Below are 17,483 nucleotides of genomic sequence, written 5' to 3'. Positions count from 1 at the left end.
CAACATTTCTCCAGGGGCTGTACTCCCTTCGGGACCTCCCTTCCGTACAGTCTTCAGTGCGTTCTCACATACACCTACCTGTTTCCCCCTGAGTCCCTCTTTGTGTCTCCTCCCACGCAGCCTCCTGCGCCCTACGGCGGCTCCTCCGTGCCCCCCATTTTGTGAGGCGGTGGGTCAGCGCCATTTGTTGCATGGCTGGCAGGAGCTGGCTGTGACTGACACAGGGCAGTTCACGGCCTACTTCCACACAGGTCACCCCTGCAGCTCCCCTGACGATTTTTGCCCAGTACAGGGCTCCAGGTAGGCACAAATGGTGTGGGTGTCAGTTGTGTTTTTCCCATGACACAGCTGATTTTTGTGGTTCTAACTCAAAAGAGGCAGGTTAGGAAGCAATTTATTCCATTTAACTTCTCCTAGAGCACCATTTAAACTCCTGAGCTTCCTCACCTTTTTAGTTACAGATGCTATTATTTGATTTTTTTTTTTTTCTGGTTGTCAAATCTGTATAAGTTTTACAGCTATACTGAGCATACAAGTGCAAAGTGAAGGATTTGAGGATGTGAATCATGTCAATTTACAATCATCCTTGAGTTTACTTGGAATTTAAAATCTGTGAGTTTTACAAATCACAAAGCTGTAGAAAATAAGACTTCCATATGTCCTCAAGAAATGTTTTATGTCCCTCTCCTCAAAAGCTGGATGAATTTTATGTAAGTCATTAATGACAAATCTTCTGCAAAGCTGTCCTTAAAGATTTTCGGTTTATGGATGTTTTGCAATCATCTAATTTAAATTTCTGAAACCTGTAAGGTTATTCTGTAGATAAATTATAAGGAAAGGCTGAAGTTTTTTATTATTGCAGGTTTATAGAAAAAGCCAACATATAAATGTTTCTTAGAAATTATATCTTTCATTATATTTGGAGTTTTTAGAATATGTGAGAATATTAGATGAAAATAAATGTAATATGCATTATACTACATATGCTGTTCTCTATACTTGAAAGACCCATTAATTTATTCTCTGACTCTGAGCATTAGACTATTGAGACTAAGTCAAAAGCACCATTACCAAGAGGCTTGCTAACCTAGGGAGGAGGTCTTTAAACTAGGTTTATCAGGGTTGGTGAGCAAAGCTTTCAGGTTTATCAGGGAACAGGGGAGTCTTTTTTGAGGGAGTGACCAGAGACACATCTCAAGTGCCTATACACAAACACAGGTAGCATGGGAAACATAGGAACTGTAAATTCATATGCAACTGTAGATCCACTGATTAAAATGACATTATTAAAATGACAGAGCCATAGCAGAACAGCTGGCACAGCTGGAGTCCTGCAACAGATGTATACACTCTCCAAGAAAGGTAGGTAGGGAACACAAGGAGTATGTATTGTAGTTTGTGCAAAGGAGGGAGCAGAGGGAACTCTGCTAGAAAATGGCATTGCCTGTGGAGCTTCTTAAAGATATTTTTTGTGACTGTCTATTTCTGTGTTCATTTGCAAATTTCATAATCAGATGATGCCACAGATTTTAAAACTGAGCTTAACTTTTTAAGGGGCTTTTGACTTCAGCTTATATAGTGTCCTTTCTGCTGCTTGTCTCTAGCACAGCCAATGAAGAAACTTAATAGGAAACACATTCTAAGTTGTTTTTTATGAAAGCGGTATAGGATGTGCAGAAAATTGCAAAACTGGAATGTATAAAAGAGCATTGGATTAAACACTGGCCAAGTGTGACATTGGAAATTTGTGAAAGTTGCTGATGGATAAACCAGCAAATTCAGACTTGTGGAAAATTAAGTTCAAAAGTGTTATGAAGCTGCTTCTCAGTGCTGTGCTCTGTAAAAACAATCTGAGTGTATAAACGTAAAGAGCTATAAAGGGGGAAATACTAAGCATAAAATGCTTGAGTAGTAATAATATACAAGTCAGGATAATTCTGAGCTTCATCCAGAAAGAATCAGTAAATAAGTCTACATAATTGCTATAGACATATTTTAAAAGATTGATAATGAGTGCCTACTGAAAACATAAAAACACCTCCCTAAACAGTGATCAGTGGGGCTTCTATCTAGGTGAGATTATTTATTTATTTATTTATTTATTTATTTATTTATTTATTTATTTATTTAGACCTAACCTCTGACAAACTTCCAGAAGTAGCAAAAAGAGACAAGGTCTTTGGGAAAGAAACTACCTCTGATTCAGAAATGTTTGTATAACTTCAGTTATAGCTAAGATAGTGTGCTGCTTTTTAATAGACAATAATATTTGCTTTCTCATGACAAGTTGCTACCTGGAGAAGATAATCTCATTTTCTTTACCTTTTACTTTGAATATGAAGGTAGTTGATTAAAATCTTATTTAGAAAACACTGGTAGATTTTTATAACAATTTTTTTTTCTGTCAGAATCAAGATTACAGCTAAAGGGTTGTGGTTTTGGAAAAATATAAAAAAGTATTATCTGCATAATTAATTTCCATCTACTTTATTGCATCAAATAAACATAAGCTGTTTCAGAAAGACATGAAAAGCAATACTTTTCATTCAGAAACATCTGAAAATAGTTAGAATTATGCTTCATTTTCCACATAATTATTTTATGCATGTAAGTAAATTTATTTTTAATGTATTATAAATATGGGGTGAGAATGACATTTCTCAGGCTCCCTGTTTTCTTCAGTTGCCTATCAGAAATCTTAACAGTGAGATACCAATATTTAAGGGAGCAGTTGAGCCCCAAATAAAATTCTGTAGATGGTTGGAGTTTGTGTAGACACATGCATCTGTGCGTGTGTGTGCTATGCAGAAACATGTAGTTTTTCACCACACTGATGGAATCAGTAGTTAGTGTTATGTGTTTGCCTATATTAAATTCTTTTGAAGAGCACTGGAGTTTCTCAAAGAATTGATTGCTTTCTGATGTGAAGATCTTTTGTGATCTGCAGATGAAAGGTAGCTATTAATGTGTATATTTAAGAACAATAATTAATATGACTGTAAAATTCTTAAAAGGGGATGATAGAGTGCTGATTCCTTTAGATTGCTCAGTTAATTCGTCTGAAATAAGACTAAAATTTGAAAGAGCAGACAACACTATGTCTGGGGTTGTACCTCACCTACACTGTGAAGACTATGCTGTGAATTTCACAGAGTCTGTGTAGATAAGATCGAAGTATGGAGGGATCAGTGCAGGTCCTCTCAGGTTTTCATGATGGATTTCTTCAAAAGTGGTTCAGCTTGCTCAGAACTTTTATTGGCTATTATAAAGATCATTGTTTAAACTTGGAAAGTTGCTATACTATTTTTTCTTGCATTATTTTCAAGAATAGATAACAGATGTCTATTACTCTGTGATGAGTTGAGTTATGCACTTAAGTTTAACTGTTCAGTACACTATAAATATCTAGATAGATAAGATGACCTGATACATTGTATGCCAGATTAAAGTTTGATCTACCATGTAATCTTACTGAATTCTTACTGAAATCCATGAATTTGCATGGTCTATAAATCACTGATAACATTGCCTTTCTTTGATCATCTATCTTCTTGAAAATTACAGTTCAATATTTATGTAACATTATTATGAATATCACTGAAACCTACAAGAATAAGCAGAAAATTAAATTAAATAAGACTAACTAGAGAAACATATTTTTGACATTTATTATGAAAAAGGAACAGTGAACAGCAAACCAGGAAGATGGTTAGAAAATAAAATATAAAATATAAATTCTTAAATTAAGTTTCACCAGAAATTATTTAAATGTATACTTATTTCACATTAATTTTTAAGAGGCATTTAGCCATAATTTAAGAAAAAAAAAAGCTGCATGTATCTATATAAATATGTATCTATCTATGTATCTATATAAATATATATATAAAAATAAAAAACACTCTATGCCCACAAAAAGCAAAAAAACCCCAAACCCTCAAAACCTTTGTACTCTTATAATCATCACTCACATCATAATAGCAGTGATACTCCCTCTGCATAAAAGCCCTTATGCATATTCAAATACAGATCTTCATTTGAATTCATAATACCTTGAAAAGCTAAGCCAAGTCCCCACTTGCCTATCACTTTGAAAAATCTTCCCCTTTCAGCATATGGTTAAGATCAGAGAAGTATGTTTGGAAAAATGATGTCTTGGCAGTATGTGCATTTTTTGCATTTATGCCTTCATACCACATTTGCAAGTTTGTAGGTTAGATACGTTTTCCCCGTACGTGACAAAATAATTTTAATTTAAAAATATGGGGTAGGAATTTTAAAAGTAGATTTTTTTCAAAAAATGTCATCAATGTTAGCTATGTATTTGTAATTGCATGTCAGATTCTATGAAGTCTTAACCTAAAAGTATTGTCTTCTCACCATTCCTTTGAATGTTTTTCTCCATATTTGGTAACCGAAAATTAAAAGAACAGGGACAGATACACAATTCTTTCAAGGCATTTAGGTGCTTAGCTACTGTTTAGGTATTACATTTTGATTGCAGTGGTTGTAGTGTTAAGCCCTTAAGTATCTTTGAGGACTCCTACCTCAGTGGTTTAACAGAGATAATTCAGAAGGTTGTGGAAGGGCAGTGAGAGAGATTCTCAGGGGTCTGTACAGAGATCACTGCAAAGATTTGCTTTTCTCTCTTTCTTCCTTGTTCACATATCATTATTGGACTTGTTGCGCATTGATGAAGATAGGCCACTGTTGGTCTTCATAAATGTTCTCTTACCAGTTATTCTTTTGTTTGTGATGTTTTATAACTGATATCTAAGCAATTATGCTATTTCAATGTGATAGAAATACAGGTGCTAAAAGTGGATTGCACAGAAACAATTATTACATTTTATTTCTCAGGGTCTTATGCACTATGAAGTCAATGGTAGAACTGCCGTCAGCTTCAGTGTTTGTCAATTTACTCAAAGATCAATTCTTTTTTCCAGTGGCTTCACAAGTTAAGGCACCAAACATTTTCATGGGGATTAATGTTTATTCGCCTTCTCTCAGATGTAAGCTTTTACCTATGACAATCTGACTGCAAAACTGGAAGCAAATAAATCACAAGCAAATGATATTGTAGGTGGAGAAATATAGGAACACAGCGCAGTAATTCTGTTATTTATTGGGCTAATGCTTGCATTACAGAGGCTAAGATGGTATCTGGTGTGCTCTTGGTTATATTTACAGCACTTAAATGTAGTTAGTATTAATTTCATTTGTACCAAATTTGCTACATGAATCAAAACAAAAGACATCATGATTTATCTGGGCCATTTTGCTGATGGTAGCAAAATTACGTTTTGGCAAAAGTCTCTAAACAGATGTGACATGCTCATTGACACAGCTTGTGTTTTTAAACACAGTCACTCTATTCTTTTAAGTATTGGTAGAGTACAACAGCTTTTTTAGTGAACAGTTTTTTATATTCCTAGGAACTAGGATAGGTTTCTCTAGAATTCATTTGTGAAAAGCAAAAAAATTCGTTCTGTAGGACAGTATTTTTCAAAAGCTCTTTTATTTTTGAGTCTGAGAAAACTATTCCAAAGTCTTTAGTCTTGCATGATACATCTAGATTTCTGCTTTTATGTTTACATGAGCTAAAAAGCTATTTCACATGCTACAATTTGTCTTTCCAGTTTGCATAAGATTCCATAATTTAGCTATGAAAATTTACCTATAAGAACTTTTTCAAATCAGTACTTGAAATGTATTTCAAGCAATATCTAAAAAAATCAATATACAGGTTCTTCAAAATCATTGAACCAGTGTGTTACCCATTGTCTTAATGGACATTTTATTTCTGTGAACCAACAATTAAAAATTATTCTCCTCAGTGTCCTTAATGCATGAAAACAAAAGTTCATTATTACCTTTTTTATAATTTTTTATTCCTTTCACAATAAAGGATTTGAACCTGTGATGTGATGAGGTTCCTCAGTTTCCTTGTATTTACTGGATGCTAAGTGCACTGGCTAATTAGTAAGATTAAATCCAAGATATGTTTTTACTTCAGTTTTTCTATCTGGACATATAATAATTTAACAGAATTTTGAAGAGATAAAGCCTAGTATTTTAAACTCCTAAACTACTGTAATGAAGAGGTTTCTTACAGTCATTGAAATTTTTCTTTCCATTAGAAATGAGCCATTATGTGTGTCAGAATTCTTTAAAGCTTTTTTCTGTAATGCTATATTCCTCAAAATTATTATTTTTTTATGCTTATCATTTTTTCAGCAATATTGACTGGGTTTTCAGGCTTCAGGGCAAGTTTTATTCATGTTAGCACTCTAACCAGAAACAAGAATTGCTTTTCAGTTATGCTTCAAACATTTGGATAATAAACTGAATAAGTAATGTGATATGGTATTTCCATCTAATAACATGATATTTACATGTAAGTTATTTGAAAGGTAATTCCATTTCTGAAAGTAATAGCACTACATTCACAATCAATGTTATTAGCTCACAGAAAAAATTTTGACATGAGCTCCTCAAAAACAATTTTTGACTTATTAGGCATATATGTACCGTTAAGATAGAAGATACACAACATCACTCATTTGAGAATTGTTTTCTCACAGAATTAGTTCTGTTGGTATTGGAAGTGATTTAATAAATCTCTAATATTTGCCAAGTTTATTCAGCATAAGATTGTATGTTAGACAATAGAACATTATTGTGTCAAATACTCTCTGACCAGGTTCTTTCAGATATGCCACATGTGGAGGATGTAATGTTTAATATCACATTTACTTATTTAAAGATAGTTGATGTTACACAGGACTTCTAATTTAGCGGAGTGATACAAAATGTATTGCATAGCAACACAAGTGTAGGTTACACTTAGCAAAATATATAACAATCGCAATATAGAGTTTTATCACAATACCAATGTGATTCCTATTACAGGTATCTATAGTATGCTCACCATCACAACACTGGGCATCCCCAGCTGCTGGAAGGAATACATGGGTTGAAGACAGCTCTCACCTGTTGCTCTCTTTGAAGTTCTTTTGTTAGTTGCCTAGTTTTTATACTCTGTGTTGGGCTGAGCAAAATATTCTCTCCCCCGTGCTGGTTCAGCTAACTCAGGGAGACATTCATGCTCTTAATGAACTCAGGGAGAAACATTTTCACCACCAGTTAATCCACTCAACTTTTGATAGCTGTTTATCTAAAACGAAGGCCACCCTCTGGTCCTCTTTGTGTGGAGATAAATGTCAGTCTTCGCAAGAGCTGTTCTCAGTCATTGACTGCATTATTCCCTGAACTGTATTGAGCACATCACCATTGCCCATCTCCTCTGAGCATCTGTCCTTTTTAGGGGTTTATTGGTATATTGGCAATCAATAAATAATTGGTCAAATAATTTCACAATTATTCACATATCCTGAAAAATGTGTTCTTATGATCAGATTTTAAGTACTTGATCTGTTAAAACTTACATTCATTAAAATGACTGATGTAAACATCTTAACCGTGAAAGTGTCTTGCATCTGACATTTGGGAAATCATCCATGAATGTCTTTTGTTTGAAAACAGATCAGCTGTTTGAAAATTGGAAAAAGAGTATAGGAGAACAAACTTAAACATCGCTAGATATACTAAAATAAAATATGATAACATTTTCTCAGTATAATGTAACTGCTGACATCATGTGTCAGACTGCATATGATAGGGATTAAACTCAACTTGCTTCATGAGAATATTTTTGGTTAAAGCAAAAGAGGAAATAGTGAAATTTTTGCATGCTATTGTAAAGTGGTGTTAATGAAAATGATAATGAAAATGATAAATAGTGGATTGTAAAAATACATGCTTGCACTAGTATAATAATTTTAAAATAATTGAAATCTGAAGCCATTACTTATTAACACTTCAACTTTGCAGTAGCATTCCAAGTCTAACATGTTAAAAAACCTTAAACAATTGTTCACCTAAAAAATAATAAAATTCTATTCTCAACAAGTAAGTGTACATTTCTAAGGGGTGATTTTAATGACATATTTTTTTTTTAACAGCTGAGGATGCTTGTGGAGGAACTATGAGAGGATCCAGTGGTATCATCTCGAGCCCCAACTTTCCTAATGAATATCATAATAATGCAGATTGCACATGGACAATTGTGGCAGAGCCTGGTGATACTATTTCGCTCATATTTACAGATTTCCAAATGGAAGAAAAATATGATTATTTAGAAGTAGAAGGTTCTGAACCACCTACAATATGGTAAGTCAACTATTTCAATTTTAATGTGTTAAAAAAAGAAATATGACGAAATGTGGAAGGATAACTTGTTACTTTTCCATTTGTCAATAGATAGTCTTGCTGAAAACAAAGAAAGCCGTAATCATTGTTACTATGGCATAAATGTTGATATTCTAATTGTAGCTATAAAATAATTTCCAAATATATTCCAAGAATGTAGCATCAAGATGAAAAGCACTATAGATTCATTCACCTCATTGTGTGCAGGTCTAAGCATTCTAGCTATTATTGTATTAAAAATTTAGAATATTATTGTATTAAACATTTAGAAACAGAATGGAATGGACTGTTGTATTGGTAAAGATTGGTGGAGCCTTCAGGGAGTTTCATAATGTCAGAAAGTGAATACCATGGAGTTCTTTCAGCACAGAGCGGGGGAAAGTAGCATTGGTCAAACCAGTTGGTCACAGGTTCTCTCTGGAGGAGTTTCTGCACAGAGAACTGTATATGTGGTCTCACTAAATAATGTGCTGGTGAGGGGTATGGCTGGTGTTACACTTACTTAGAAATTTCTATCCTGATTTGTGAGATACAACACCTTGAGCTGAATAGCTACAGCACTTTTTTATTTTGGTTTTGTTCAGAATAGACTATGGGTAGAGAGTGTTTTTGTTTGTTGACTTAGCAGTAGTAACAATATTTTTGCTGAGCTGGCTTCTGTGATTCTTAATCTCAGTGTTTTGTGTAAAACAAGTAGAAGAAGTAAAACAATAAACAACCCCTTTCAAGATCAAGTTTAGTTAAGTAGAAAAATGATACATTCTGTAGTTTTCTGGTCTGGTGGTTTTATGGTAATATATGATGGCACTACTCAAGAAACATGAATATGAGAGATCCTTATGTTTGTTGTATTGGTTTAAATATACCGTTGGTTCAAAAAGAGGACATATACAAAACCATAAATAACAGTGATGTTCTCCTGTAAAAGCTTAAGCTCTTAACTGGTTCATAAAGCATTATGAGTGATCTGCACAACAGACAGGCATTTGAACAACAGGTGATACAAGAAGTGGTTGGCTAGCCACATTAAAGTCAGTAGAGTCTTGTTTTCTTATTATTAATACAAAACCCCCATACAACATAGCATAGACAAAATAAACTATATAATTTTTAATTTTATAATAAGAAAATATCCCAAATTAGATAAGTACATTGTTTTGAAAACATCAGTATCAGTTTCTACAAGTGATGGTTATAAGTAATATTCCTTACTACTTCAGGGTATAGTAGAAACCTATACACTAAGTCTCAGCTTTAGCAAATAGTATTTCATAATTTGAGTTAATTCATACTGCCACCTACATAGTTAATTACCTGTATTAGAATATTACTTAATTGCCATTGAGTTTTTCAAGCTGTTAAACTGAAATCTTTTGAACTAGCTGTCAGCTAAAATAATTTTTAAACAATAATTTATAATAATTATTAGTGAGGTAACACCAATTACATACAGACAGTATGAATCACATGAATAGCTAAATGTACATTCAGTTATTCTTGAGCATGTTTTATGTATTCAGCCATGAGCTTCAAATAATGACTTAGGTTTTTTTCCTGCAAAAGGCCTTGGCTATATTTAAATGATATAATAAGATTAATTTATATACAGAAATTCTCATCTGTTTACAAAACAAAAAAAATTACAATGTTAATTAGATAATTGCTAATGTAGAGAAGGAGAGTGAAAGCATATTCTTTTTTTAGTTTGTCATTTACATTCCCTAAATTAGACTGATGTATTCAATTATGCAAAAGTATCCCCCCCATATGTTAGGAAAAATAGATTTGGAAAGCTTAATTAACAACAATTTGTTGATTAGATTTACAGTGGTAATACTTTATATCCCCTTAGACTATAGCTTGAGGTTTAGTTCAAGATATCTTAGTTTATAAAGTCTACACAGAAGTATACTTCTAAAGCTAAAACCAGGTTCCTGATCTTTCATTCTGGAAAACAAATAGTACATCTATTCGTAAAATTACTAAAAACATATCGGTTAATCTGGATAGTAGGTAGTATTATAAAATAACTTCTTAGACATTTTGTTGCTTTATGTGACTGTTACACCTATTGATTTAAAAAAACCGCAAACTTTTCTTCTGCACATCTGCTGTGTAACGAAATCTCCCTCCTTTTTGTTTCTAAGTAAAACAGTGAGCTAGAATATACATCAAGTAGATGGGTTATCTGTGAGAGAAAACTTGGAATTCTTTATTAAGTGCTAACTTTACGTAGTCTTCCAGTCAGTCATTATAATATTTTAGTTATGTCAAGTCTTTTCTTTAAGAAAATCTTGATAGGCCATTTTCATTTAAGTAGTGGGAAAAAATTCCATAGATGGCCTTCAGGATTTTTGTTGTCTGATGTCAAGGGCTGATTCTGATGTTTGGTAAGTTGAATAAGATTTTTTCTTTTCATTTTGGAAGTGAAACTAAGAGAAAATTATTAGTTTCAGGAATTTATTTTCCCCATTTTTTTCTTAACAAAACAAAAAACTGAAAATAAATGAGATCTAGTGAAACGTTCCTTTTTGCCTAAGTGAAAAGTTAAGGTTTGAGACATTCATTGGTGGAAGAAATAGCAATGTCATTGGATAATTTAGCCAGCATATGGAGGTTCAGAGTTAAATATTCTGAGTATTCTGAGTGTTCAGCGTAAGAGTTTTCTAATGCTTGCCTCTAACATACTTTGGTTGGAATGTCTCAGTCTCTTATTTTGCTGTTGGTCACTTTTAATGGAATATTTAATAATCACTGGGCGGAAAACTGGGATGATTCTCTATGCTGCTTTGACATGGTTATCCTGGATTCCAGCATGTACTATAGTCTGAATTGTTAAGGCAAGTATTAAGATTCTAGTTAAATTGTATAGACAAAGTGGTAGAAACTCCTTCCCAGAATTCTCTATGAACGATGTGCTTAGAGCAGTCTCCTGATGAGAGCAAGTGGGGATGCAAAGTATATATTTCATACTGTCCTAGGCAGACATTAAATCTGTATGTTCTATTCCTGATTACCAGCTTAATTTATCTGCTGTTGAAAAACAAGTTGACGATTTTCCCTCCTACCTGTTTGAAGAATTTGGTTATTACAAAAAAAAAAAAAAAAAAAAAAAAAAAAAGCAGCAAAGGTATTAGACTAATTGAACTTGAAATGATGATTAGTTTTGAATTAACCAATACATTTTTGGTGGATAGACTGGAAAGTGATAGAAGATAATAGTTGTCATAAAGTATGTGCTTGGAGTTCTAATTCAGAGAACTACTGCTGTAGTCTGAATAAGGATCATAATTTCTTTTTAAAGAACACATTATGCAAATTGTTTATTATTTGTTAACATGAAGATGTGCATTAATGTGAAAGTGTTTTCAGAGTGTAGCATTGTCTCAAATGTTTTAGGGAAAATGTACTTCACTTCTACCATGACACAAAAAAAAAAAAAAAAAAACAACAAACCAAAGTTTTAGCTCTGTTCTCTGTGGGTAGAAGTGTTCTTCTAAGAAAATCTTTGTGTAGTGTTCTAAAATTTCACCTACCACTGGCATGTTCATACAAAATAGTAGGACACCTAAGTGCTCTGTTATCAAAGATAAATTTGAAATATGATGTAATTACTCCTTTCAAAATAAAATAACTCACCTTACTTTTCTCGTACTGATACTGTATTCTTGGATATTTCAAAATAGTTCCTATCTAAGTTTCCTAAAATGTAAAGGAGACTTAGAATTTTCCATAGTAAATTGAAGTATTGCATTGTCTGGATCATGACTCTCTTTCTGATTTTAGCCAAATTATAATTTTTTCCTGTATAAATCTAGATACAATGTAAAATGATACATAATGAATTAAATTTGTGTTTGTGAAATCATAGGCACTTTTTTTCTGTTCTGAAATATATTTAAATAGTTCATTGTTTGATATTGCATATTTTGTGCATCATATCAATTGTGTTAAAGTAGCTGGGAGCAATGGCTAACAAAATTAATTTCTCCCTTGCAACAGTGATTTTGTGCATTTTTTTTTTTTCCAACAGAAACACTCCCTTTGCCTGCATTTTAAATATTCTGTGGAGAATGAAACTACATTCTGTGAAAAAATATTTTCTTTAACTTAGATGCAACAGAAAAGCAGCCGGTTTTAAAGGTTTTGTCTGAGATACTTAAAACTCTTTTGATCCTTTTAATAAGCTTCTTCAAAATAGCCTGTTAACAAGACCCCCTTGCAGATTGTATGGATGAGAAAGAATAAAAACACAAAAATGTGGGTCTTTGGGCTGCCAAATCAGAATTTGTTTCTTATCAGTTTGGGCCTATCCTTAACTTGGAAACATTCCTGATGAACTTTTCAATGGATACGATGTATTTCCATTCTTTTTTTTTTTTTATATTTTGAACTTAATTTGTTTACTCTTCTGTATAGCATAGCTAAGGACAATTTAATGAGCACACTTTATTAATTGCAAATTTATGGCAACCATAATTTCCCTGTAAGAGTTTTGTGAAGCCATTTATCATGTTTTAAAAAAAGTTGATGATTTATGAAGAATGGAAGCTCAAATAAAAATATGGGAAAACATCTAGTCCTAAATAAAAAGTATCAGTGTTTTTAAACACAGCTTTCTTGAGTTTCATAGTAGATCATCTTTCACATTTTGTAAGAAGATAATTACCTTTTAAGTGTTGTTGTAATGTTTCATTTGCTGCTTTTTTTCTGAATCCAAGCTTAAAAACTTTGTTAATGAAGTTTTACAATATTACTAGTATGTTCAGAAAGTGTTTAGGCAAATAATATACAGTGTTTTATAGAGAAACAATATGTTTAAATAAATATTCATGGAGAATAAATTTTATGTTAACTAAACTAAAGGTAATTTACCTCTAAATTAAATAAATTTCACAGAGAAAAAAATAGTTTTATAAAGTTTTGGTGATGCTGTAGCATGGTATCACAGTAGCATTTGAACATCATTAACAATAGTCATTTTGGATCAGTAAATGTTTATGTTTGGAGTTCAGCATCTGATAGTAGCAATAGCAGTTGCTTAAGCAAAGAGTAGACACCAGGATGATATGGTGTGCTCTTTCTCCTTGTGTAGGCTCCCACCTGCTGTAGTTAGTGATTTAGGAACTTCTTGAACCAACATTTGCCTTAAAATCATGTGTTAAACAGCTGTAAATAGGTCTTTCTTTTGTTAATTAGTCATTTGTCAAGGGTCATTCTTCAAGACCCTATGGAAAGTACCGGATGAGGTTTTATTTAAAATCCAATCAGGCAGTATCTGTGAGTTCTCTGTTATCCACAGAATTATGTATTCCTTAAAATAACCTTAACTGGCGTGTCAATCATAACTTTCCTCTACAGAAGCTGTATCATCTCTTTCCTTGAATTCATCCTTATATATACAAATTCTCTTCCTTTTTATCATTTTAATCAATTCTCTGAAGTAACGAAACATTGGTCTGTAGCTTTCTCACCACTGTGAAATAACTTAGCTCCTCACTTTCCTCCCAAGTCCTGGATATTTGGTCATCAGTGTTGTGTGAAGATCTGTTTTCCTCAAGATTCCCCTCTCCCTGAGACTGAATCAGATACAGTTGTGGAATCAATGTGTCTTAGGTTCCACCTCTGATGACAGGCTCATCTCCATTATCCACAATGTAGTCCTTGATCACTGTTCCAGGATGGCACTATGCATTTAGATAGCATCACACATTTTCACACGCTTGTAGCCTTTATACCATGTTGGAAAAACATCACCCTGGAGGTTTACAATACACATAAAACCAACACATTACCGCAGATATTTTGAGCAGTAAGAACAGAAAAAAGTATATCTTAGAAAAATAGAGAAGGGCCCAGAGGAAATGTTGTCCAAGTGCTACCCAACCTGAATGTTGCCCATTCACTCTGGAGGAGCTTTAGGTAGTGCCACTCTGCATTCATGGCCTGATGCCCTGGGAACATTCCTTGGGACAATTGGTTTTAGCACTATAGGCCTCCTGTAATATCTAGAATACAAAGTCTCTTACTCTCGTATTCCTCAACAGTACTTTTTTCTAAAATATACGTGGCATCTTATGTGTCATTTTCCATGCCTTTGCTGTCATTTACAATTTAATGATGGGGAAAATTAGTATTTCCTGACTCTTAATCCCATTTTACTAGTGCTACGAGAGAACAAAATGATAAAAATTCAGTGCTTTGTAGAACTTGTAAGCAATATTAGTGAAGAATACATCAACTAGTGCTAATTAAAAGCAAAGTGAGGATGAGCAGACAGATGATAGTTATTATGGAAAAGGTGGTTTTTTGGTTTTTTTTTGTTTGTTTGTTTTTTTGAGAGGAAGATGCAGTTAATTCATGTTAGATATCTACATGGTAATTTTTAATTGCCAATTCAGTTACAACAGAAATTAGCCTTCAGGAGGCATTTAAAAATTAAGTACACTATTGTTGATGATTAGTCCACAACAGACGTATGCATTAACACAATAGGTTCTCAATTGTATCTTTGTAACAAAGCAGTTATTTGATTTATGCAGCCATCCAGTGTCTGAACAGGTTAGATTTATTTTCAGTCAACACACTTGATCAAATGATGCTTATATATAAGGTTACAGAGGAAAACATCTGCCTGATATAAATGTGGCAGCACAAGCATAGACAATCACACCCTGGTAGTACAAGTACCAATGAAAATAATAATGTGTTGGAGAAAATTACAAAACAGACAAGACAAGAAGCAGAGGTGCTCTAAGTAGAGATTAAAATGGGGGAAAAAAACCCACCACAGATCTGGCAATTGTTTTCCTGAAAAATCATTTAAAATTAGAAAGTAACAAGTATAATTGTTTCTTTTTTATTAATGAAGACTGTTGACACTGCCTTAGATATTATTACTGTTTTCTCACTAATTATTATACAAAGTTTTTAAATCTGTGCTTAATGCTCAGAGAAAAGACTCAGGAGAGTAATGGTTATGAGTAATATGATCCTAATAAGGTTATTAAATGGCCCAGATGATAGGTGGTTTGTAACCTGATAAAACTGAGTTCAAATTTAAAGAATAGTGGCAAAATGGATACTACTTAACACAAGGAAAATGCCTTCAGGAGAATGTTGTGGTTAAAATTATTCACTTAGAATGGCGAAGTGCAGTCATAAAAACGTGATGAAAATTGATTAGCAGAGTGTTTACTGATAGCGGATAGAATTGATTTTTTAATTGGATTTAACTGAAAATAATATAGATGTAACTGCAAAAAGCAGCCAAGTTTTGGAGTGTCTAAGTCCTTCTCCCATTCTAAAACAGGGAACAGAAGATAGCAGAGATAATGCTTAACTGTAGAACAAGGTAAGCAGAAAGTCAGGAGTAGGAGGAATACTAATGCTAAAAGTATTATCTGTTTGAGTCTTTCATAATCCATGCATTGTGCATTATAGTTTTCATCCTCTTTTTCTGAAGGACTGAGAACAGAAATGAAGCGGTTAACCTTCTTAGAAACAAAAACTTTCCATAGAAGTAAGGTACTTCTGTCCTTTTGATTTTGCCTCTGAGGTTTGATTTTGTGCATGGCGGTTTGCCATTTCACCTGTTGTACTTCAAAGTGTAGTGCACAAACATGTCTCAAACTTTTCAGGCAGAATAGAGACATGTAGCCATGGGTTATGTGATGAAAATCTTCATTCTGTCACGTAACAGTAAAGACCTTGAAATCTATGCTCTTTTTAAAAGACATATTTAGTTATTTTGTGACATTTACAACAAATAGACTGAGTCCTCAGTAAAGGGAGAATCTGACTTTAGGAAACTGTCATATCCAAGGAAATACAAATCAACTGAAGGTGCAAATCAAGAGTTTAATCCTGGAATTCAATATGTTATATATGTGTCTAAATAACTAGGTTGTAAGGGAACACAAGACAGAATGACGGAATCTTATAATCAGGATAATTCCGCACAGAAAGGAACTCAGGAGCTGTCTAGTCCAACCTACTGCTGAAAGCAGGCTCAGCTCTGAGGTGAGACAAGGTTGCTCAGGCATTTATCCAGACTGGTCTTGAAAGCCGCCAAAGATGGAGACTGCACAACCTGTGTGGGGAATCTTCTTCAATGCCTGACTGTCCTTGTGGGGGAAGAAGCTTTTCCTTTTTTTCCTGGTTTGGAAATCATTGCTTACAGTCAGGATGAACACACAAGAATTTATTATCTCCAAACATCTCTTTGAGGTCCAAACATCTCTTGTGATCTCTTTCTTCCTCATGATAGGCAGTGCTATGACCTTTCCTCTGGGCAGGTTGGCTGATCTGGCCAGTCCTAGCTCATGAGTTGAAGATACATTAAATCATGTTGGAGTCCTTCCTTCCCCTGGCTCATATTATCCTACTCATCTTACAGGGGTATGTACATGACCGGAGTCATGACTCATCCTGTCTTCCTCTAGACTACAATAAGCTAAAGCTTATCTGAGACATGTGATTTGTTAATATATAATACAGTCAAGTCTGGGTGAGACTACTATTTGTTAAATTACAGTGTGTACTTGTATCAGGCATGGAGTCAAACGTAGTCACAGAGTCACCTTGACTCATTATGACACAAATTAACATGGTCACAAAGTGATACAGCTTTTGTAAAAATATGTTCCCACTCTTATTTACATCTCACCCCCTACCTCATGTTTGTTCAGGCATTTACATAGTCACAAAGGAACTGCACCAAGATACAGATAAAAACTACCTTTTTTTCTCCTGTGTTAGTCTGTAAGTAATGCGAGAGTTGAAGAGAACAGTGAAGCACATAGGAAGTGGAAGACTGGTTCTTAAAGGAGTAGGACCATTTTATTGTCAAAAAAAGCTGTTTTCCTCTCAGCTACTGTAGATTGAATGATAGCATTCATGCAAGTATTGACTTTTTTTTTTTTTTTTAACTTATGTGCAGAGACTTCACAGAGTTAGTTGATTTCCTTTATATTTTTCTGCTGTATCCTTAGTTTATTGCATTCCTGTGATGGTGTAAAATATTTTATTTTGATTAAGGTAGGAAGGCAGTATTTCATTGTTGTTGCAAAAAATAGTATATCCTTGTGGTTAAATGCACTTCTCTTGAAGAAACATTTCTGGATCTTCTATTTTCTTACCTTTCCTATGTTCATGAGTACTGCAAAAGTGAACATTTGTAAGCCTTATATGAAGATACAAGTTTTTATTAT

At 33.5% G+C, this 17,483-nt stretch overlaps 1 protein-coding gene across 2 annotated transcripts in view; it reads left to right on the top strand.

Moving 5' to 3' along the window:
* CSMD3 (CUB and Sushi multiple domains 3) overlaps window positions 1–17,483 on the top strand; it is a 759,152-nt gene that overhangs the window by 203,073 nt on the left and 538,596 nt on the right. For both annotated transcript variants that reach the window (XM_074886756.1, XM_074886745.1), the window contains exon 5: window positions 8,025–8,232. In XM_074886756.1, the coding sequence (XP_074742857.1) occupies window positions 8,025–8,232 (208 nt within the window). The remainder of the gene's footprint in view (window positions 1–8,024; window positions 8,233–17,483) is intronic.

Source organism: Strix uralensis, chromosome 1 (genome assembly GCF_047716275.1).
Source record: "Strix uralensis isolate ZFMK-TIS-50842 chromosome 1, bStrUra1, whole genome shotgun sequence".
Taxonomy (NCBI): Eukaryota; Metazoa; Chordata; class Aves; order Strigiformes; family Strigidae; genus Strix; species Strix uralensis.
This window is presented reverse-complemented; position numbering and strand designations above follow the sequence as displayed.